Raw genomic sequence first — 25,964 nt, 5'->3', positions numbered from 1 at the left:
CTATATTATGAGAATAAGCATTTGTGTATCTAATTATCGGTTAAAACCAAAATAATAAATGTTTTACTATAATTACGGTTTTAATTGATTGATTAACATAAAATCCTATTTTATTTAAAAAAAATATTGTACACGTACAAAAAAATTGTATCCAATATTATATTAATGCATTGCAGTACACAAAGTTTATCTATTGAAATAAAAAGAAATGTGGTGTGAACAAATAAAAAAAAAAATTTCTTAGTAGCGCCACAATAACACTAACGTTTATTGTAGACACTCCAATAGCTAAACACCGTTCAAAGTATACATTATCATACGATGAAAATCATGCTTCCTCAGTAGCAATACTTCTCTGCCACGAAAAGCATCAAGCAAACAAGACTTTTTTTCGACAGAACAGTTATTAAATTTTACAAAACACCATGAAGCTCAAGACATTTTTTTATTGTTTTGTGCTATTCTTTTGTCAATCGGTAAAATTAATGGATATCAGATACGAATATCGCAGCGAGGATCATATGGAAAATTATAGTGAGTCCAATTATTTAAAATGCACATATCTGTTCAGTGGGTTGAAATACATGCTGCTAACTCAGATTTTAATTAGCCCTCCATATAATACGACAACAACATTGATGGTCAGTGGCGTAAGTTATTATAAAAATACAGTTGAATACCAAATAGCTTCTTTGCATAGTTTAAGAATACAGAATATGGGATCCCTGTGGCTTGTACTTTTGTACACGGGTTTAGTAACTGATTTCGCTAAACGTTCAACCGATATTCCGGCAGACTATCAAAAACTTAAAGCAACACACAAGTATGTCATCATTAAACTACTTAAAGACCTACGCGGATGCCATAAAGATATTTCTTATGATATTTTCTATGCTATGATTCACACAAAACCTTATCCGCCAAAAAATGTGCTGGAATCTATGGTGCACACAAATTATAATGAGGCCATGGAACTGCTGACAAGAAACAATATATTAGCGGATTCATCTAATAAAGACTTTGTAAAGAGGTTAAAAATGATAAATATTTTTTTTCGAAAAGCTGATTTAATACATATAAGCAAAGCACAGGTGAGCTGGCCAAACATAACCATAGTACGATTTAACACCTCTTATAGTGACGCACATAAACTGGATTGGTCTACTGATAATAACCTTCAAAATATAAAGTCACACTATACGCTTAGCTATTCATTTCTAAAAGCCATCATGTTTAATTTGTCGTTCAAACACCTAAAATATCTACAACACTATTCAACATTTTCGAATAAATACGAGTTTACTGAATGGTACAACGAGGTCAAAAAATTTGGTGAATTTTTAAGCTTAACCAATGATGAACACGTAAAGAAATTGCTGTTTGCCATTAACAATCTCTCTAATGGAACAGAGAAAATAGATAGTGTGGTTGAGTATGTATACTCTGTACTAGTATCGCTTTGTCAGTCTCTCGGGTGTGAGGCTGACAAAACATTCAATATAGTCAGTAAAGAATCTGAGGCGTCTGGCGCAAGTTCATCGAATGCTGATACAAAAAGTTCGGAAAATACAATTACCCGTGTGCCGGTTGAGTATAACAGTTTAGAAAAGGCTAGGGTGTGGTTTCTTAAACTCTGTAGTACATTCAATAATGTCAATTTTAGCGTCATTAAATTACTCATTGAATATATTGATGAAATACAACTGGTAAACGATATGGAGGGGTTAACTTTTGACTTCTTGTAGTCTGATATTACTATAATAACATAAATTAGTAATACTATTATCATTTTTAATTAATCGAATCTATTTGTTACAATTTATGATATTAATGTATCTTTTATTATCTGTATCTACTGGAATTACCTATTGTTATCTATAATACTATATTTGATAATGGACATTTGTCCTTAAAAATTATTAGAATTAAATAGATTTATAATTAAAACAATTTTTTAATCATGTCATATTTGCAAATTTAACTACAATACATTATTATCACATTACAATTGTATAATTTGTCCATTATTTATTTTCGTTTTAGACTATTTTGACGTGACTGAGTCTCTTTTAATTTAAAGAAAATACCAACAGTAAAACATTATATACTCGTTTTGTTAAAATTAAATTATAGCCCCATTGCAATAAGAGGTTGATAAATAAAACATTTTTAATAAAATATCAACTCTGTTTATCCATCCCAACACATTAAAAGTTTCAAAAAAATGGTGTTAAGTCGCTGAACAAAAATAAAATAAGCAATACCAATACCTTTTTTTGATTTGAGGAAATGTGACCACGTCGTTTAAAGGAGATACTTAACCACGCGGAGAGTGCGTTGATAATAAATTATCAGTGGCGCAAAGCAGAGGACACTTGCCCCTTCTGTTTGGTAGGTAGTTAAGTAAGTAGGTGAGTGGATATGGTATTATTTGTGGAAAAAATAGGGAAATTTTAAATAATGCTAATTGGTTGCGACATATTAGTACTTGTAAAAAAATGTAATTAACAGAGTAAATCGAAAATATAATACATATAATATATTATATTTTATTATTATTATTATTATATTATTATTACTATTATTATTAAAAATTCAGCATATTGAAAAGCAAAGTCAAGTTGCATACGACAAGTACAATATGAGAGTTTTTATAAAAACCTTTTTTTTCTTCTCTTTAATTTGACTATGGTTTTAACCTTCACCATTATTATTATTACTTACAGCTTAGAAAAATACACATTGTGATAAACTTATTGTAAACCTCTCGATATCTCTTTGGGTTTGATTAATAATTGGTTGTTTTTTTAAACTTTCTTATTCTAAGTGATCTCAATTTTCACTATTTGTTATACTGTCCCCCCTCCCAGATTAACACACTGATGAATATAACTTTTGAATGGTTGATTAAAAATATTTGTATTTTTAACCAATTATTTTTTAAAAAACCAGGACAATGGGGTCGGGGCATAGTGGGGACGGGGAGATCACAGGTTTACAGCATTTTTAAATCTGAAAGTGATGAAATCACTTTCGAAAAAACGCTTTGATGCATATCGGTAGTTAGTATTTTCAAGCCAGTACAGTCCAAACCAAGCACAGTATAAGCCAGCAAAGTTAGAAAGTATTAAGTTGAGGTGCTGTATTTACAAATAAGCATCAAAGCGTTGATTTAAAAGTGATTTTAACCGAGAGGACTAGTACAGTAGAGTATTGGCATAATGGAATCAAAGCATCGAGGGGACGGAGAGGTCTCAGGTCTACAGTAATTATTAAAAATAAAAATTTTAAAATTGAATAAAATCACTTTCAAATAAACGCTTTGATCTAGTCATTAAATAAAGTATTATCATTCATGACTTTTGATTATTATTAAAATATATCTTAATTTGAACATAGTAATAAAATAATAAAATATTTTTTATAAGAAATCAGAGCTACAAGATGATAAACTAAAAAATTAAAATTAGCACGAAAACATCATGGATGTTTGCAAATATTATAATATTTAAGTACTTTTCTGTAAAACATTTTTTTACATAGGGTTACTATCTACTATATTTTTTTTTACCGTTGGTGTTAACACCTTTTGTCGTCTAACCTTGGCTTAAACAAATATACGCAAAACACGTGTGATATGCTACCGTAGTTTGACATTGGCATCTCGATGTAACCAAAAAAAAAAAAAACAGCCATAGAATGCAAAAAAAAATTCAATAGTGTTTTGGACAAATTAGTCAAAAATAAAAATTAAAGCCAGTAAATGTTGAAACTTTAATTTCAAATCGATTCGACTCAATGCCAAGTAGTTACATTTTGTGATTTATAGAGTTGTCACTCAAAAGAATTGGTCCAGTATTAAAAAAGTGACAATGTATACAGACACAAAAAAAAGCTCACATCATTGCAAAAACCAATAGCATCGCTGCTCCACATCGAAATTATTAAATAGATCTATTTATTTTAAAAACGCTCATTACTTTGTATTCTATTCCATATTAAAATATTTATTATTGCGGCGACACCAAAAGTTCGTGGTAAATTTTCAATAAATCAGTGGTTTCATTTTAGGCCAATGCGAGTTATAAATTATTTCAACTAATTGTTAAAAAAGTTTTTGTATATTTTCGCAAATCGGCGCACGTGATTTAAAAGTGACACCGTGTTCAAAAGTAAACGAATATTTAAAGATATGATTTGAAGTGTTGTTTATCGAATTCTCGCCTAAGCGTTTATGCTGATTTGAGTATAGTTATCACTTCATTATTATCACAGTTAAGCGTAGACCTCTAAAGAAATGGACTGATAGTAGAGAGAGATGTCCGAATACGGACATCGTTAAAAAGAGACAGACAGAGTTGTTAGGTATGGTATGGAAGAAATAATATCATTGAGAAATAGTTATATGATAACGAAATTTTTTATTTTAACATTTTTAATTCATTAGTAGTGCATTCATTAATGCATTGGTACTCCCCTATGTATACTAATAGTATGTAAAACAATATTAACAATATTTTAGTATAACAATCATTTACCAAAAATAAATTGTGTATAGAGTTTGTAAAGAAAAACTGTTTTTCAAAACATACTTACACGTTTTATAAAAAGTAAAACCGAATGTTCATTGAAATAACCTAAATGAAATAATTTATTGTAATGGTTTTTAATTATTTATTACCAATATACTATACATATCTATTTAAAACAATACATCATACCGCCGCCCCGGTAAAACAATGACACGACTGCAATAGTTGAAATTTTAAATGAGAACCAAAAAACCAAATTATTTTTCACTAAAATGATAATTCATGAATGGACAATTAATTATTATAACTAAAATATTTCAACTACAGTTACGTCGTTTTTTTACCTTATGCGTTTGCTATACCTAAACACATTGAAGCATTGAATGTAAAGACATTCCAGCACCGGTTTTTGAAGGATTGGTTGACGGATATTTTCAAAGATATCCGCCGTTCCAGTGGCGCCCGATTGTTACTAGTAAGTACTCAATCTTCGTGGAGGCTCCTTCAATGTTACCAGTAAATGGAGAGAAGAACTGCGAGCTGAAACATCTGTCCCACCTGACGAACGACTACCACCAGGCGGAAACCTACCATGGCCCATATGGAAAACAATAAATAGGCTTAGAGCCGGAGTGGCCAAGACAAGAGCCAATATGGTGAAATGGGGATACCAAGAAGGACCTGGTACAAGTGAATGCGGTGAGAGCCAATCCGATGAACACCTAATACAATGCATCCTCCCTCCGCCAGGATGCACAACTGACGACTAGGCGCTTGCCAATGAAAATGCTATATCAGTAGCCACCCATTGGCTGAAGCAAAATATCTAACACATTTATATTTTTACTTATTTTTAAAGACTATTTATTGTATTTTATTTTATTTTTATATTTATATTATTAATGAAATTAGTATTTATTATTATTATTGAAGCATTTAGTCCATTTTACCAAATTTTTTAGTTCTGTCATTGTAAATATTGTTCTACAAAATCATATCCTTAAATGCTTAACAAATGTTAAATGTTAAATGCTTAAAAGCTTTACAACCTCGAACAACACAATAATAAATAATAATTAAATTTGAGTATTTAATATTTAATATTTTATTATTCCATGTGTTTTCAATTTTTATTTCATAGGAAACCTAACAAATCTATCAATCTCTTTCTAATGATGTTCATAACGCGGCAGAATAGGCTGGGTGTGTGGAAGGCACAGTCCATTTCTTTATAGGTTTATGCAGTTAAGGTACCTCTTTTTTGAAAGGGATTGACATAAATTACCCGTTCGCTAAAAACGATTGAAACAAATAACTTTATTATGAGAATAAGCATTTGTGTATAATATGTTTTACTATAATTTCGGTTTTAATTGGTTGACTAACATAAGACCTTATTATATTTTAAAAAATAATTGTACGCTTACAAAAATATTTTATCTAATATTATATTAATGTCTTTAAGTACAGAAAGCTTATCTATTGAAATAAAAAGAAATGTGGTCTGAACAAATAAAAATAAAAAATTTCTTAATAGCGCCACAATAACACTAACGTGTATTATACACACTCTCACACGCTAAACTACCGTTCAAAGTATACATTATCATACGATGAAAATCATGCTTCCTCAGTAGCAATACTTCTCTGCCTCGAAAAGCATCAAAACCACACGACTTTTTTTCGACGGAACAGTTATTAAATTTTACAAAAAACCATGAAGCTCAAGACATTTTTTTGTTGTTTTGTGCTATTCTTTTGTCAATCGGTAAAATTAATGGATATCAGATACGAATATCGCAGCGATGACCATATCGAAAATAATAGTGAGTCTGATTATTTAAAATGCACATATCTGTTCAGTGGGTTGAAATACATGCTGCTAACTCAGATTTTAATGAACCCTCCATATAATACGCCAACAACATTGACGGTCAGTGGCGTAAGTAATTATAAAAATACAGTTGGACAACAAATAGCTTCTTTGCATAGTTTAAGAATACAGAATATGGGATCCCTGTGGCTTGTACTTTTGTACACGGGTTTAGTAACTGATTTCGCTAAACGTTCAACCGATATTCCGGCAGACTATCAGAAACTTGAAGCCACGCACAAATATGTCATCAAAAAACTACTTAAAGACCTACGCGGATGCCATAAAGATATTTCTTATGATATTTTCTATGCAATGATTCACACAAAACCTTATCCGCCAAAAAATGTGCTGGAATCTATGGTGCACACAAATTATAATGAGGCCATGGAACTGCTGACAAGAAACAATATATTAGCGGATTCATTTAAAAAAGCCTTTGTAAGGGAGTTAAAATTGATAAATATTTTTTTGCAAAAAGCTGATTTATTGTATATAAGCAGACGACAAGTGAGCTGGCCAGACACAACCATAGTACGATTTGATACATCTGATCTTGACGCGCGTACACTGGATTGGTCTACTGACAACCTTCAAAATATGAAGTCACACTTGACGCTTAGCTATTCATTTCTAAAAGCCATCATGTTTAATTTGTCGTTCAAACACCTAAAATATCTACAACACCATTCAAAATTTTCGAATAACAACGAGTTTACTCAATGGTATAACGAGGTCAAGAGATTTGGTCAATTTTTAAGCTTAACCAATGATGAACACGTAAAGAAATTGCTGTTTGCCATTAACAATCTCTCTAATGGAACAGAGAAAATAGATAGTGTGGTTGAGTATGTATACTCTGTACTAGTATCGCTTTGTCAGTCTCTCGGGTGTGAGGCTGACAAAACATTCAATATAGTCAGTAAAGAATCTGAGGCGTCTGGCGCAAGTTCATCGAATGCTGATACAAAAAGTTCGGAAAATACAATTACCCGTGTGCCGGTTGAGTATAACAGTTTAGAAAAGGCTAGGGTGTGGTTTCATAAACTCTGCCAAGCGTTCAAAAATGTCAATTTTAAGCTCATTCAATTATTGATTGAATATATTGATGAAATAAAACTGGTAAACGATATGGAGGGGTTAACTTTTGACTTCTTGTAGTCTGATATTACTATAATAACATAAATTAGTAATACTATTATCATTAAATAATAAACCATTATTAAATAATGAAATTGTTGACTCTTTTCTATTAATCCTAATTAACTTAAAAGTTTTTAACACTCGTTGTAATCATTTATTTTGTATTCATCAGTTTTCCCAGAGCTACATGTTAATTCACCCAATAAATTTAAATTTTAATGTCCCATGGCAATAATCTTGATACTTAGAACCTTTTTAAGTAAGTTGTTTCCCTTTTAATTATATTAATTTAGTATTATATAGTTAATATTATCTTATTTATATATATGTATATATAAAACAGATAAATATACCTGTATATATCTATTATATAATCTAGTGTCTGAGATTATGAATATAATTTATTTCTTATTAATCGAATCTATTTGTTCTAATTTATGATATTAGTGTATATTTTATTATCTGTATCTACTGTTATTACCTATTGTTATCTATATTACTATATTTGAAAATTGACATTTGTCCGTAAAAATTATAATAATTAAATAAATTTATAATTAAAACAATTTTTTAATAATGTCATATTTGCAAATTTAACTGCAATAAATTATCACATTAAAATTTTAATATTTTTCCATTATTTATTTTCGTTTTGGACTATTTTGACGTGACTGAGTCTCTTTTAATTTAAAGAAAATACCAACAATAAAACATTATATACTCGTTTTGTAAAGGTACAATGTACAGACACAAAAAAAAGCTCACACCATTGCAAAAACCAATAACATCGCTGCTCCACATCGAAATTATAAAATAGATCTATTAATTAACGCTCATTACTTTGTATTCTACTCCATATTAAAATATTTATTATTGCGGTGACACCAGAAGGTTATGGTAAATTTTCAACAAAGCAGTGGTTTTTATTTTAGGCTAATGCGATTTATAAATTATTTTAATTTATTGTCGGGAAAGTTTTTGTATATTTTCGCAAATCTGCGCACGTGATTTAAAACTGACACCGAGTTCAAAAGTAAACTAATATTTAAATATATGAATTGAAGTGTTGTTTATTGAATTCTCGCCTAAGCGTTTACACGAAAACACAATTTTTTAGCACAATTTTTATACCTGTTTGATATACAAATAATGAGAAAAAAAACGTTATAAACATTACTACTACGAACTAGATGGTATAATAACAAAAACGAGTAAACGTTTTCAAAGTTTTACCCAAAAACGTATAGCTGTAATTGTATGAGCAAAGTATGAGTCCGAGTTTACTGTTTTTCTTATATTTTTCAATAAATATTATTTTGACACCAAACGACTGACAATATTCTTTATCATCAACACGATGACTATGATTGGACTCCTCTTACTTAAGATGGATATGTGATTTAATAAAATATACAACCAAAATGTATCATTCGTTGTCCTACTTTGATCCACAAAAAAAAAACTTTAAATCGAAATACAGAGTTAAAAACATAAAAGTAAACGTCCTATTCATAAATAAACTACACTGATGTTTCATGTAGTTTGTTAGACTATCTTCAGACTAATTTTCAGTTCTTAAATATTAAAAATGCGCAAAAATATGCCAACCTTTCTCGTTAGGTGGTGGGGGGTTGTCAAAATTTCGGTTATTCCATATGCGTTTTTGTTGATAGCACATTTTATATTGAAAATGCTAAGGTTATAACTAATCGAAAATATTTTCAAAAAAACATAAAATTTCTGCACGTGTAGCACACATGAGAATGTCTGAGTACACTTTTTTTTCCATCGATAAAACTATTCATACATTTTAGGCAGAAAAAAACGTCGATCTAACGACAAAAAGAATGTATAAAATTGTAAATGTTTGAATTTCCAACTTTTTTTTCGTTTCTTTTTGCACACCTTAGTGTTACTTTTTACACGTTGAAAATCCGAAGGTCATAGCAAATCGTCGAAACTTGAAAATGTTATCGAATCGGATACACTGTTAACATGCCATTTGCGCACATAGATATTGTATTATTGTACGACTACTGCCTGTAATAGTCCGTAAAACAAATAGTAACCTAATATAAGTATGGCTGTCGACGGATATTCAAAAGGGAAAAAGCCATTAAAATTTGGGTCGCAACTTAAGTTGGACCGAAATGACTGAATGTGATAAAATCACTTTTAAAAAATGTCATTAAAACCAAAACTTATGCTTGGGCACTCAAAACTTACCGGGATCGCTCTAAATTGTATCCGTTATAATATTGGCATGATTTGATAATTTTTTACTTATTTTCTTTACCTTTTTTTTATGTATTAAATTACAATAAAGAAATCTTTCTAATGATTTATGTTACAACTTTTAGTAAGTTACATAAAAAAAATGTAGGTACTACATTTCATAATTTGCCTATAATATATATTTTGTCCCAAGACGTATACATTTGTTTTTGTGTATCCGTCAGCCGTAGCAGCTGAATCGCAAAAAAATAAGGCCACCGTTTTTTCGACTGTTTATGGCAAATTTCAATATTTTACATAATTATCGTTACTTTTAGTAGTTAGCATAAAAATATTATCAAAATATCAATTGCTAAAGATTGCTCTGTATTTTCGGCAAAATATTATTTATTTAAAAAGAAAATCAAGCGTATAAGTTTGCATTTAAGTTTAAATAGTCCATCTTTTTTAGACCCTCAGAAAAAGTACTAAACGTTTTCAGTTGATTTAGCTGAACGTTTTGGCTACATTCGTTTACTTTGACTACTTTTTGCTCATCGATAATGAAAACAAAATAATATATCGTTGTAAAACATACACCAAACAATAATACACAAATAACTTTAATTTTGCTACTAAACCTGTAATTCTTGTAGTTTTGGTAATTGGAGACACTTCAGTTTGTGTAAAAAATGTTTTCAAAAAAATAAGCGTATATAACAGACTTTTGCGAGATATCGTTGATTATTGGACTTATGGGTTCGTCTTGACCTAAAATGAGGCCCCTAATTTTTTTAACATGGATATGTCATTGGGCTAGGGTTCAATTGAAAAATCTGCGCGAACGCTTAACGTTACCAACTATATATATATATATATAGTATATAGATATCGCGTTTTCAATTGTATAGATAAATTAGCTTTTTAGCTTAGACTTTAAACCAATTAGTTAGATAAATTGGGTTATTATAATTTTTATTCAAAATCTTAAGACTGTACAATCACTGAAGGAAAAAATAGGACAGTTGTTTAGTATTAGTTTTATTTATTCCGTCCAACGGCAGTTTCTAATGAAGCTATATAATAATTATTATATTGTTTTTTATTTTTATGGCGACTAAATAATTTATGTTTTTATTTAATATAAATTGACAACTTTGGCAATGATTTCTCCATGACCTTTTCAACACAACCATGGTTCTAAAAGATCATCAATGCTTATGGGATTTTTAGAAACGTTTGAAATATATTCGGTAATACGAGAAAAACCACGAACATAACATAAAATTTATATATATATATATATATATATATATAAACTTCTTTTTGTGTTTCACTTTCATACTAATGTATAACAAATTGGCGACGAGGGAAACTCTTTATTTCTTACATAGACCATACTGTCTATTAAAAGTAAATTAAAGTTATTTACGTGTCTAAGAAGTCCAGTGAATTAACAAAAAAAAATGGCTGAAACCAAAGAAACAATTAAATTCAATTAAGTAATTGGAACACCCGGAACATTTGAACCTGAAAGGACGTGACCATATTCGAATCTAAGCTGACAAATTTTTTTTTGGCAAACGGAATCGAAAACGAAGTTCAAAAGAAAGCCATAATGCTTTCGTTAGTAGGGGAAGTAATTTATATAATTGTATTCGGTTTATGCGTTCCAAGCAACCCAAACACTCAGACTTATGCTACACTTATCGGTCTTTTAAATAAATATTATAAGCCAGTAAAGTCCTACTTCGCTGCGAGACATGCGTTTTATCAAGCCAAAGAACGTACAGATAAAACAGTTCCTAAATGGAGTGCCTGAGTCAAAAAGTATAACCATTACACATTTAATATGAGTTCTCAATTTTAATCAGACAGAAAAAATTTAAGTAAAAAAAAAAATTGAATTGTGTAAACTAAAAACTGTGTTGCCGAATTTGTTTTCCGTTTAATATGTTATGAATACATATGAGTTCTAACTACTGACAAATTTTCAACTTAAAGGTCCTAAAATTACGGCTAAAAAACTAAAAAAAAAAAACTTGAACCCCCTCTAGGGGGGTGAGAAATGGGTTTAATTTAAATTTGATACAATTGACGTATGCGGGCATATCAAATTAATATTTCTAATAAATTTCAACTCGATCCGACACTTTTTCTCGAAATTATAGCCAGTAAAAGTTCTAACTTAAAAACTCATGCGGTTTTGTTTTTTGCAAATTTCGACTGTGAAGAAGTAAACTTTATCAGCTTTTACCCTCCCTCCCCCCCAAAGTACCAACTAGTAAAATTTGTGATTTATAGAGTTGCTACTCGAAGGAATTGGTTCAGAATTAAAAAAGTTACAGTGTATACAGGTAAAAACATTTTTAACTCTAATTATATTATCTGTATTGTACTAAAGCCTAAGATACCTTTCATATCGTTTGATAATTCAGACGAAGTATAAATAATTGTTGGTGTCGCCAATTTTTTTGGTTTTTACATTTAAAAAGCTATTGTATATTACAAAAACAATTTTTTTATTTTTACTGTTCTTTGTTTTTATGTAAACAAGATTTTTAAGGTCATATGTTCTTTTATTATTTATGTTTTTGAACGTTTGTATTTGCTTGCTTGATAGTTCCATATCGTTCCTAATAGTATAGCAAATACAAATTTTTCGCTAAAAAAAAATAATCGTTTTCAATAAATAACATCCGAAAAAAAATATAGTTAAAAAAAACTAAAAAACACGCTTAAATAGTAAAATAAACTAAAAAGTAGAAAATAATTTTCAATATAGAAATCAATTAATAAAAAATAAATAGTATTATTGTGAAAAAAGCGTGGGGTGCTACATATATCAGTTCTTGAAAAGCGCCCCACACTTTTTTCACAATAATACTATTTATTTTTTATTAATTGATTTCTATATTGAAAATTATTTTCTACTTTTTAGTTTATTTTACTATTTAAGCGTGTTTTTTAGTTTTTTTAAACTATATTTCGTTATTTTCCACTTTTTAGTTCGATGTGCTTTTAAATCGTGTTTTTTAATTCTACTACATACGTGTCTCTATTACTTGAAAACTTCAGGTAAACAACAATGAATGCACGCATGTACGTTCGGTTGCCTAACGCTTTTAGTTACATAGTTACATACAAACAACCATACAAGTGAAGCTAATATAAGCGTGTTAAAAAATGGAATTATGTTAAAACATAAAAATGTATGACTCATTAAAGTGTGTGTAATTGTTAACACTGCAAATGTCAATATAGAAAAACTTGTTTTCGATCAAAAAAACCATAATAAATCCACACGAAAATTGTGGAAAGAATATTACATTTTATACATTGATAACTGAAATTTTATTTAGTGCTAGTATTTTATAAAACATTAAACTATGGTGAGGTTAGGCATCAAAGCGTTAATTTGAAAGTGATTTTATACGAGAGGACTAGTACAGTGGAGTATTGGCATAATGGAATCAAAGCAACGAGGGGACGGAGTGGTCACAGGTCTACAGGAATTATTAAAAATAACAGTGATAAAATTGAATAAAATTACTTTCAAATAAACGTTTTGATGCTTATTTGTAAATACAGCACCTCAATTTAATACTTTCTAACTTTGCTGGTTTATACTGTGCTTGGTTTGGACTGTACTGGCTTGAAAATACTAACTACCGATTTGCATTGAACGCATTTTCGAAAGTGATTTTATCACTTTCAGATTTAAAAATCCTAAAAACCTGTGACCTCCCCGTCCCCACTATGTCCCGACCCAACTGTACTGTTTTTTTTTTTTGGAAAAACATAGTGGACCAAAGTAAACACATATACAATGCCTTGTTAAATTTAGTTGGAATGGTTGACGATTCATGTTTCAATCGTTTGAATTGAATATGTATACTATGAATATGTACTTTCATTAGAGCAATCTCACTCTAACTATTTATTCTTCATAGATTATATATTCTTTCAAAGCTCTATTATATTTCTATTTTACTAGATTGACAATGTACAAAAACAAAATGCACCTAAAAATACCTCTTCATAGATCCTTAAATTGTAAAGGATGGGGTAGTGAAACGGGTTATCCCATTTAAATGCATTGAAAAATCGCCCGTTATATTGCTCCGCCCTGTATATTAATTTCTTGTAGTGTTCTAAAGAAAAATTGAGTTTCTAACATTTAAATTAAAATTAATTCTTATACTGGTACTGTGATTGAGAAGACAATACATTTTACTTAAATATATTACTTATTACTAAAATATTACTAAAGTTTATAGCCACTAGCTGTCGACTATTGCATGTTATTTAACAATAACCTTTTAGGGAGATTTTAAAAATTGTGTTTTTTTAATAATATATAGTGTAGGAGCAGTCTCACAAAGTTAAATGTTCACGAGATTTGATCTAGTCATAAAATAAAGTATTATCATTCATGAAATTTAATTATTATTAAAATATATCTTAATTTGAACATCGTAATAAAATAATGAAATATTTTATAAGAAATCAGAGCTACAAGATGATAAACTAAAAAATTAAAATTAGCACAAAAACATCATGGATGTTTTGCAAATATTATAATATTTTCAGTTCGTGTCTGGACACCGTAGTGGTCGCACGTTCATTCCGCGAAACGTTTTGATAGCTCTCGATAGCAGTGAGTAAAAATAGTTATTACAACCAGAAATCACTATTCGGTAATGTATTCCTTTTATATCTAAGCACAAAGTCCACCAACATAAATACCGTATCGAGAACTAAACCCGCGCCTACGGGCGATAAGCCCGCTATCGTCCATACATTGATAGCCATACACACCAATTAAAATGAGCTCTACATCTAACTCAACAAAGCAAATAACTACGCGCGCACATTCTAATAATGAACGCAAAGTCCCACCAATCGTAATAAAAAAAATTTTAAAAACGAAGACAATGCTCACCTTGATCGTCACACAACTCACAACTCCGACGAAGAATTTAGATCTCCCAGAAAAACGTCAAAAATATACGACTCGCCAACCAAAAATTTATTTAACACACCAAATCGATATTCCGTTCTAGATAACACTAATACCAAAGATCAAGAAATGTTTACCTTTAACGACAATACACTTAATATCACACAAACTATTAATCAAAACAATCACCCAATACAATCCCAAACGACCTACAAATTTCTTTAGACCTAATTTCAAACTGGTTTACAAAATGGAAACTCGCTCTTAACCCAACTAAGAGCGAAGCGAAAATATTTACCTTAAAAAGATATACAAATCCACCTCAATTAAAAATTAAAAATCAGCCTATATTATGGAATAATAAAGATCAATCAATTAAATATCTTGGAGTTTACCTTGATGAGAAATTAACATGGAAAATGTACATAAATAAAAAATTAAACCAAGCCTACACACGATTGAAAATCTTAAACCCCTAATTAATTACAGCTCTACACTTCAGATCAAATGCTCACTTCTAATATACACTTCAATAATAAGACCTTTAATAACATATGCATGCCCAAAATGGGCAGCCGCATCCCAAACAAAAATTACAAACGATACAAAACAAATTTCTCAGAATAGCTCTTAAAGCCCCATGGTATATGCGAAACACAACTCCACAACGACACTGGAATACCATACCTAACCACATGGATAAATGAACAATTTAAAAAATTTCATTCGAAACTAAACACAATGGAAGGAGCCCTTCACTTCAAAATTGGGAAAAGAACCAAAAACCGGCGACTAAAGCCACGTCTCCCACAAGATATCTTACTACCTCCAGAATCATCATCGTCATCTTCATCATCGGTATCATCAGATTAATGACCTAATTAAAACAACTCATAATTTATGTACAATTTTCTAAATTAAAATAATTTATAAATTATTTTATTACTCTATTATGCCTACCTAGTTATGTAACTTATTAATTAATATACTGTAAAAACAAGATTATGTTGAAACAATTAAAATATAATAAATAAAAAAATAAAAAATAATAATATTTAAGTATTTTTCTGTAAAACATTTTTTTACATAGGGTTACTATCTACTATATTTTTTTTTACCGTTGGTGTTAACACCTTTTGTCGTCTAACCTTGGCTTAAACAAATATACGCAAAACACGTGTGATATGCTACCGTAGTTTGACATTGGCATTTCGATGTAACCAAAAAAATAAAAAACAGCCATAGAATGCAAAAAAAAATTCAATAGTGTTTTGGACAAATTAGTCAAAAATAAAAATTAAAGCCAGTAAATGTTGAAACTTTAATTTCAAATCGATCCGACTCAATACCAAGTAGATACATTTTGTGATTTATAGAGTTGCCACTCAAAATAATTGGTCCAGTATTAAAAAGTGACAATGTATATAGACACAAAAAAAAAAAGCTCACATCATTGCAAAAACCAATAACATCGCTGCTGCACATCGAAATTATTAAATAGATCTATTAATTTTAATAACGCTCATTACTTTGTATTCTGCTCCATATACAAATATTTAATAATGCGGCAACACCAAAAGTTCGTGGTAAATTTTCAACAAATCAGTGGTTTCATTTTAGGCCAATGCGATTTATAAATTATTTCAACTAATTGTTAAAAAAGTTTTTGTATATTTTCGCAAATCGGCGCACGTGATTTAAAAGTGACACCGTGTTCAAAAGTAAACGAATATTTAAAAATATGATTTGACATCGTTAAAAAGAGACAGACAGAGTGGTTAGGTATGGTATGGAAGAAATAATATCATTGAGAAATAGTTATATGATAATACCCGATAACGAAATTTTTTATTTTAACATTCATTAATGCAATAGTTGAAATTTTAAATGAGAACCAAAAAACCAAATTATTTTTCACTAAAATAATAATTCATAAATGGACAATTAATTATTATATCTAAAATATTTCAACTACAGTTACGTAGTTTATATACCTTATGCGTTCGCTATACCTAAACACATTGAAGCATTTAGTCCATTTTACCAAATTTTTTAGTTCTGTCATTGTAAATATTGTTCTACAAAATCATATCCTTAAATGCTTAACAAATGTTAAATGTTAAATGCTTAAAAGCTTTACAACCTCGAACAACACAATAATAAATAATAATTAAATTTGAGTATTTAATATTTAATATTTTATTATTCCATGTGTTTTCAATTTTTATTTCATAGGAAACCTAACAAATCTATCTATCTCTTTCTAATGATGTTCATAACGCGGCAGTATAGGCTGGGTGTGTGGAAGGCGTAGTTCATTTCTTTATAGGTTTATGCAGTTAAGGTACCTCTTTTTTGAAAGATATTGACATAAATTACCCGTTCGCTAAAAACAAATTTCCATTAAAAAACAGGTGGAAACAAATCAGATTTTCAATTACTCAAATACCTATGTAGTTTGGTATTACAATATAAGCCACAGTCATCACCATACACGATGATTCAAGGACACAATGCGATTTAAACAAATGTTAGCCAATACGTAACTATATTATGAAAATAAGCATTTGTGTATCTAATTACCGGTTAAAACCAAAATAATAAATGTTTTACTATAATTACGGGTTTAATTGATTGATTAACATAAAACCCTATTTTATTTTTCAAAAATATTGTACACGTACAAAAAAATTGTATCTAATATTATATTAATGCAATATGGGATCCCTGTGGCTTATACTTTTGTACACGGGTTTAGTAACTAATTTCGCTAAACGTTCAACCGATATACCGGCAGACTATCAGAAACTTGAAGCCACACACAAGTATGTCATCAATAAACTGCTTAAGGACCTAAAGGGATGTCATAAAGATAATTCTTATGATATTTTCTATGACATGATTGACTCAAACCATCATCCGCCAAGACATGTGTTGGAATCTATGTTGCGCACTAATAATGATGAGGCAACAGCTCTAAAGCAATTAAACAATATATTAGCGAATTCATTTAAAAAAGCCTTTGTAACGAAGTTAAAAATGAAAAATTTTTTTTTGCAAAAAGCTGAATTAATGTATATAAGCAGAGCACAAGTGAGCTGGCCAGACACAACCATAGTACGATTTGATACATCTGATCTTGACGCGCATACACTGGATTGGTCCAATAGAAAGTGTGGTTGAGACGTTGAGTATGTATACTCTATACTAGTATTGCTTTGTCAGTCTCTCGGGTGTGAGGCTGACAAAACATTCAATATAGTCAGTAAAGAATCTGAGGCGTCTGGCGCAAGTTCGTCGAATGTTGATACAAGGAGTTCGGAAAATACAATTACCCGTGTGCCGGTTGAGTATTACAATTTGGAAAAGGCTAATGTGTGGTTCCTCAACTCGGTCTAGCGTTCAAAAATGTCGATTTTAGCCTCATTCAATTACTCATAGAATATATTGACGAAATAAAACTGGAAAACGATGTGGAGAAGTTAAATTTTGACTTCTTGTAGTCTGATATTACTATAATAACATAAATGAGTAATACTATTATCATTAAATAATAATCTATTAAATAATGAAATTGATTACTCTTTTCTATTAAGCCTAATCGACTTTAAAGCTTTTAACACTCGTTGTAATCATTTATTTTATATTCATCAGTTTTCCCAGAGCTACGTGTTATTATTATACGTGATAAATATTCATACATTTTAGGCAGAAAAAAACGTCGATCTAACGACAAAAAGAATGTATAAAATTGTCAATGTTTAAATTTCCAATTTTTTTTTCGTTTTCTTTTGCACACCTTAGTGTTACTTTTTACACGTTGAAAATCCGAATGCCAAATCGTCGAAACTTAAAAATGTTTTCGAATCGGATACACTGTTAACATACCATTTGCGCACATAGATATTGTATTATTGTACGACTACTGCCTGTAATAGTCCGTAAAACAAATAATAACCTAATCTTTAGTATGGCTATCGACGGATATTTAAAAGGGGAAAGCCATTAAAATTGGAGTCGGAAATTAAGTTGGACCGCACTGACTGAATGTGATAAAATCACTTTTAAAAAATGTCAATTAAATCTAAGACGTATGCTTGGGCACTCAAAACTTACCGGGACCACTCTAAATAGTATCCGTTAAGATATTGGCATGATTTGATAATTTTTTTTAAACATTTAACATCTGCGAAAAACAGTTTTCCGGCAATTAAAAAAAACATGTTCTCCCGAATTTTTTTATTCGTCTGATATGTTATGGAAACATAATATTATGAGTTCTGACTCCTGACAAATGTTTTCAACTAATAGGTCTTATAATTATTACGGTTAAAAACACAAAAAACTTTGCACCCCTAAAAAAGTAGCAGTCTATACAGACAAAAAAAAAATCCTTCACCATAATGCAAATATATTTCAGGATACAGCTGATTGACTGTTACAATGGAAAGATGAACAATTGTGATTTAATAACACGTCTAAATGGCCGACACAATAAACGCGGAGAGAAATTTTCAAATTTTCATCAATTTCAAACGAGTATAACTTTAAAATGTATGAATAAAAATACAACTTTTGTTCACTAATTATTTTTTAAAAACTATTCTAAATAAAATAGCTATCTTGAAAATTCCATTATTAAACAGGTGGAAACAAATCAGATTTTTAAATACTCAAATAACTATGTAATTTGGTATTACAATATGAGCCAGAGTCATCACCATACCCAATGATTCAAGGACAAAATGCGATTAAAACAAATGTTAGCCAATACCTAACTTTATTATGAGAATAATCATTTGTGTATCTAAGTACTGGTTGAAACTAAAATAAAAAATGTTTTACTATAATTTCGGTTTTAATTGGTTGACTAACCTAAAACCTTATTTTATTTAAAAAAAAATTGTACGCTTACAAAAATATTTTATCTAATATTATATTAATGCTTTGAAGTACAGAAAATGTATACATTGCGAAAAAAAGAAATGTGGGCTGAACAAATATTAAACTGTTTTTTTAAAGTAACGCCACAACAACACGAATGTTTATTGTAGACACTCCGATCGCTAAACTATCAAAGTATATATTATCATACGACGAAAATCATCAGTAGCAATATTTCTCTGCCACGAAAAGCATCAAGCAAACAAGACTTTTTTCGACGGAACATTATTGAATTTTACACAAAACTATGAAGCTCAAGACATTTTTTTATTGTTTTGTGCTATTCTTTTGTCAATCGGTTAAATTAATGGATATCAGACACGAATATCGCAGCGAGGATCATATCGAAAGCTATAGTGAGTCTGATTATTTAAAATGCATGTATCTGTTCAGTGGGTTAAAACACATGCTGCTAACTCAGATTTTAATGAGCCCTCCATATAATACGCCAACAACACTGACGGTCAGTTACGAACGTTTTTATAAAAGTACGGTTGGATACCAAATAGTTTCTTTGCATAGTTTAAAAATGCAGAATATGGGATCCCTGTGGCTTGTACTTTTGTACACGGGTTTAGTAACTAATTTCGCTAAACGTTCAACCGATATACCGGCAGACTATCAGAAACTTGAAGCCACACACAAGTATGTCATCAAAAAACTACGTAAGGACCTAAACGGGTGCCATAAAGATAATTCTTATTATATGAATCACTCAATACCTTATCTGCCAAAAAATGTGTTGATACAAATGGTGCACACAAATAATAATGAGGCCACGGACCTGCTGAAAAAAAAAAATATATTCGCGGATTCATTTACTAAAAAGTTTGCAGAGAAGTTACAAATGAAAAATCTTTTTTTCCAAAAATCTGATTTAATGTATATAAGCAAAGCACAGGTAAGCTGGCCAGACATAACCATAATACGATTTGAAACATCTTATATTGCCGCGCATACACTGGATTGGTCTATTGACAACCTTCAAATTATAAAGTCACACTATACGCTCAGCTATTCATTACTAAAAGTCATCATGTTTAAGTTGTCGTTCAAACACCTAAAATATCTACAACACTATTCAACATTTTCGAATAACCACGAGTTTACTCAATGGTATGACGAGGTCGAGATATTTGGTAAATTGTTAAGCTTAACCAACGATGAACACGTAAAGAAATTGCTGTTTGCCATTAACAATCTCTCTAATGGAACAGAGAAAATTGAAAGTGTGGTTAAGTATATATTCTCTACACTAGAATCGCTTTGTCTGTCTCTCGGGTGTGAGGCTGGTGAACTATTCAAAATACATAGTAAAGAATCTGAGGCGTCTGGCGCAAGTTCGTCGAATGCTGATACAATAAGTTCGGCAAATACAATTACCCATGTGCCAGTTGAATATAACAGTTTGGAAAAGGCTAGAATGTTTTTGCTACAACTCTGTTGTGCGTTCAAAGATGTCGACTTAAGCCTCATTCAATTACTCATTGAATATATTGATGAAATCAATCTGGAAAACGATATGGAGAGGTTAGTTTTGGATTTCTTGTAGTCTAATATTATTATAAAAACTTAAATTAGAAATAATTTTAAAATTAAAACAATATTATTATTATAAAAACCCATTTGTTAAACATGTCATAACTGCAAAATTAACTACATTAAATAAATCATATTAAAATATTAATATTATTTGATTATTTATTTTCATTTTAGACTATTTTGACGTGACTGAGTCTATTATAATTTATAGAAAAGACCAACAATAAAACATGATAATATGCTCGTTTTTGTTAAAATTAAATTATAGCCCCCTTGCAATTAGAGGTTGATACATAAAAAAGTTTTAATAAAATATCAACTCTATTAATCCACCACAACTTATTTAACGATTAAAAAATTATGGTATTGTGTCTCTGAACAAATATTAAATAAGCAATATCGAAACCTACTTTAATTTGAGGAAATATGACCGAAATAAGCCGAGGACACTTGCCTCTTCTGTTTGGTAGTTAAGTAAAAAGGTGGGTGGATACGAGTATGGTATTGTTTGGGGAAAAATAAGGTAAGTTTAAATAACACTAATTGGGTGCAACATATAAGTACCTACTTTTAAAAAAATTAAAATAACAGAGAATATTGAATATATAGTACATATATTTAACTACTATTACTATTATTATTATTATTATATTACTATTACTATTACTATTATTATTAAAAATTCAACATATTGAAAAGCAAAGTCAAGTAGCATATATAAATGCAAGCACAATACAAGAGGATTTTTTATTAAACCTCGTCTTTGTCTAATTTAGTTAATGTGACTATGATTTTAACACTCACCATTATTATTACTTACAACTTTGAAAAATACGCAGGGTGATCAACTTATTGTAAAACTCTTGATATCTTTTTGGGTTTAATTAACAATTGATATTATTAATTAATATGAATAGTTGTATTATTCGTCATTTAGTTGACAGTGGTGTTTTTATTGAGAACGTGCGGATGAATGATGACCTTAGGTTTTCAATTGAGCACGATTACCTACCATTTTACTATCAAAGAACATTTTTTTTCACGTAATTGTTATTTGTATTACTACACAGTGACGCGAACCAGAGGTAGTGGGAGGGGTGGAAATTCCACTTATTATTTGGTAGGCGGGTTAGTGGTCAAATATAAAAAAAAAACTTCAAATGTAAAACAGAACATGGTTTTATAGTTTTACAATACTTTTGATATAATTTCAATTTAAGAACATTTGTTATCGTAACCATAATTTATTAACCCTTAATTTATAATTAAAAAAAAAAATGCAAACAATTTTAAAGTTTTAAATATATAATAATATTTAATATATATTAATATATTTAATATAAAATTGCAAAAAAAGATATTACGTACAATTATTTTTCAGTAATAACGTATCTTTTTTTTTTGTGTAGGATATTATAACAAATTGTATAATATTCAAATATGTTTTATAAATAATTTTAGAAGGGAAAGGCGGCGAATTGGAAAGTACCTATAGGCAGAAAACCCTAAATACGCCACTGACAACGGCACTTTTTGTGCTTCGTGATAAAGGTTGTTATTGTACAATCGGGTGTGTATAATGGGTGTTAATATCCCGGAAGATAAAATACTTTTCTAAATTATTCTTTTTTATACTTTTGTAGTTTATTTCGCCCAATTTCAATATATTTTTTTAAAACTATAATCCTATCCCTTACGTGTGTTAACCTTATCAACATAGAATGTTTGTATGGTAACTTTTTTATATTAGCTTTTTGAATTAAAAATAATTTGATGAAAATTTTGACTGGTCGATAATCAGATTTGGATAGTTACTTAAAAAGTTATTTGCTAAAATTTGTTATTTGCGGCGGGACTTAGATTCTTACAAATTTGTTTTCTTTTAAATTTTGTAAAACAAACAATATTAGTTTTTATAGTTCCTAAAATTAAAAAAATCCGAGAAGTTATATTATATGTACCACGTATAAAGTAAAAATGTGTACAAAGTTCACCAAATAGATACTATATAATACTAATAGATACTATTATAATACTTATGTTTGAACATGACACTTTTTTTGGATATATCTAATACATTTTTCTACACGCGTTTCTTTTTAAAAAATATATTAATAATAATTAGATGATTAATTTACCAAAGTTGACCATACTATTAATTTTAAAAACATATACTATTTTATTTGAAAAGCCGTAAGGTGTTAGAATAATTATACACACAATTATATCTTTGTGAATTTCGTTTTATTATAATAATTTGTTTTATATTATATTATTGATGTAGGTATACATGTGTTTATTTAGTCTTTTCAGGATTTATTTTATTAAGTATTACATTATCATGTCCAATGTGTTATTAATCTACAACTAAAGCTGTCTAATAATTAGCAGATAGGGATATATAATCTTAGTTTGTTTAAGACAAATGATGTAGCTTCATTGATGTATAAATCCTATTATTACTGTAATTCATATTTATTCAATTTAAGCAATGTGACCTGCATGAGAAAAAAATACTTAAAAATTGCCAGCCGAGTCGGCTGCGTAGCGACTGGCGGCGGTCGCAGCGACCGTGTTGTACTAGATGAAGGTAGGACGGGCGGCCGGGAGTCAAACCGCGTATAAAATAAACAAAAAAAATTATAATCTGGTTTACAATTGGATACACCGTGGATTCCGTATTTTTACTTTCTGTTAAGCATTTTCCGGGATTTTACGATTAAAACGAATGTTAGCCAAATACCTAACTATATTATGAGAATAAGCATTTGGTGTCTAAGTACCGGTTAAACCAAAATAATAAATGTTTTACAATAAATGATTTCGTTGGTTAGTTATAACATAATAACATATTTTTCTTTTAAAAAAAATTGTACACAGGCAAAACCATTTTATCTAACATTATATTATTGCATTGCAGTACAGAAAGTTCATACATTGGAATAAAAAGAAATGTGGTCTGAACAAATATAAAAAAAAAAAAAACTGTTCCTTTAAAGCAACGCCACAACAACACGACAATGTTTATTGTAGACACTCCGATCGCTAAACTATCAAAGTATATATTATCATACGACGAAACTCATCAGTAGCAATATTTCTCTGCCACGAAAAGCATCAAGCAAACAAGACTTTTTTCGACGGAACATTATTGAATTTTACACAAAACTATGAAGCTCAAGACATTTTTTTATTGTTTTGTGCTATTCTTTTGTCAATCGGTAAAATTAATGGATATCATATACGAAGATAACATCGAAAATTATAGTGAGTCTGATCATTTAAAATGCACATTTTTGTCCAGTGGTTTAAATCACATGCTGCTAACTCAGATTTTAACTAGCCCTCCATATAATACGCCAACAACACTGACAGCAGTTGACGAAAGTTATTATAAAAATACCATTAAATTCCAGATAGCTTCTTTGTATAGTTTAAAATTAAAGAATATGGGATCACTATGGCTACTACTTTTGTACACGAATTTAGTAACTGGTTTCGCTGATCGTTCAAAGGATATACCGTCAGACTATCAGAAACTTGAAGCCACGCACAGGTATGTCATCAAAAAACTACTTAAAGACCTAAACGGGTGCCATAAAGATCATTCTTATGTTAGTTTCTATAATATAATTCACTCAAAACCTTATCCGTCAGAAATTGAGTTGAAAAATATAGTGCATAAAAATAATAAAGACGCCACGGACCTGCTGAAAAAAAAAAATATATTTGCGGATTCATTTAATAAAAATGTTGTAGAGAAGTTACAAATGAAAAATCTTTTTTTGCAAAAATCTGATTTAATGTATATAAGCAGAGGAAAGGTGAGCTGGCCAGACATAGCCATTAAACGATTGGACAAATATTATTTTGACGCGCATACACTGGATTGGTCTACTGATAACCTTCAAAATATAAAGTCACACTATACGCTGAGCTATTCAGTACTAAAAGTCATCATGTTCAAGCTGACGTTAAATCACCTGAAATATTCACACTATTCAGAAGGATCTATGAATGAATGGTACAACGAGGTCAAACAATTTAGTGAATTTTTAAGCTTAACCAACGACCCACACGTAATGAAGTTGCTATCTGCTATCAATAATCTCTCTAATGGAACAGAGAAAATAGATAGTGTGGTTAGCGATGTATACTCAATACTAGAATCGCTTTGTCTGCCTCTCGGGTGTGAGGCTGGCGAACTATTCAAAATACACAGTAAAGAATCTGAGACGTCTGAAGCAAGTTCGTCGAATGCTGATACAATAAGTTTGGCAAATACAATTACCCATGTGCCGGTTGAGTATAACAGTTTGGAAAACGCTAAGAAGTTTTTTGTTCAACTCAGTCGGACGTTCAGTTATGTCGATTTTAACCTCATTCAATTACTCATAAAATACATTGATGAAATAAAACTGGACAATGATATGGAGGAGTAAGATTTCGACTTACCAAAACAACTTATAATAAATAATAACTTATAAATAAGTAATAATTTTAAAATTAAAACATATTATTATAGATACCCATATGTTGATCATGTCCTAACTGCAAATTTAACTACAATAAATAATCACATTAAAATATTAATTATATTTTATTATTTATTTTCGTAATATACTATTTTGATGTCATTTAATTTAAAGAAAATAGCAACAATAAAACTTTGTATACATTGCTTTATTAAAATAAAATTATAGCCCCCTTGCGATAAGAGATTGATAAATAAAAAAGTTTTAATAAAATACCA

At 29.6% G+C, this 25,964-nt stretch overlaps 1 protein-coding gene across 1 annotated transcript; it reads left to right on the top strand.

Annotated features, from left to right (window-relative positions):
• Positions 1-299: 299 nt before the first annotated feature.
• LOC126843182 (uncharacterized) lies at positions 300-25,653 on the top strand. The gene is made up of 4 exons (XM_050580549.1): positions 300-1,253; positions 7,075-7,527; positions 24,628-24,767; positions 25,029-25,653. The coding sequence occupies exons 1-4, from the start codon at positions 426-428 to the stop codon at positions 25,651-25,653; spliced, it is 2,046 nt and encodes a 681-aa protein (XP_050436506.1). The 5' UTR covers positions 300-425.
• Positions 25,654-25,964: the final 311 nt, after the last annotated feature.

This window comes from Adelges cooleyi, unplaced genomic scaffold, assembly GCF_023614345.1.
Source record: "Adelges cooleyi isolate 19-005CV unplaced genomic scaffold, UGA_ACOO_1.1 ACOO_flye_CR_arks_rails_tigmint_CR_PRNA_574, whole genome shotgun sequence".
In the NCBI taxonomy this organism is placed as follows: Eukaryota; Metazoa; Arthropoda; class Insecta; order Hemiptera; family Adelgidae; genus Adelges; species Adelges cooleyi.
The sequence above is the reverse complement of the archived record's forward strand: the minus strand, read 5'-3'. Positions and strand labels throughout refer to the sequence as shown.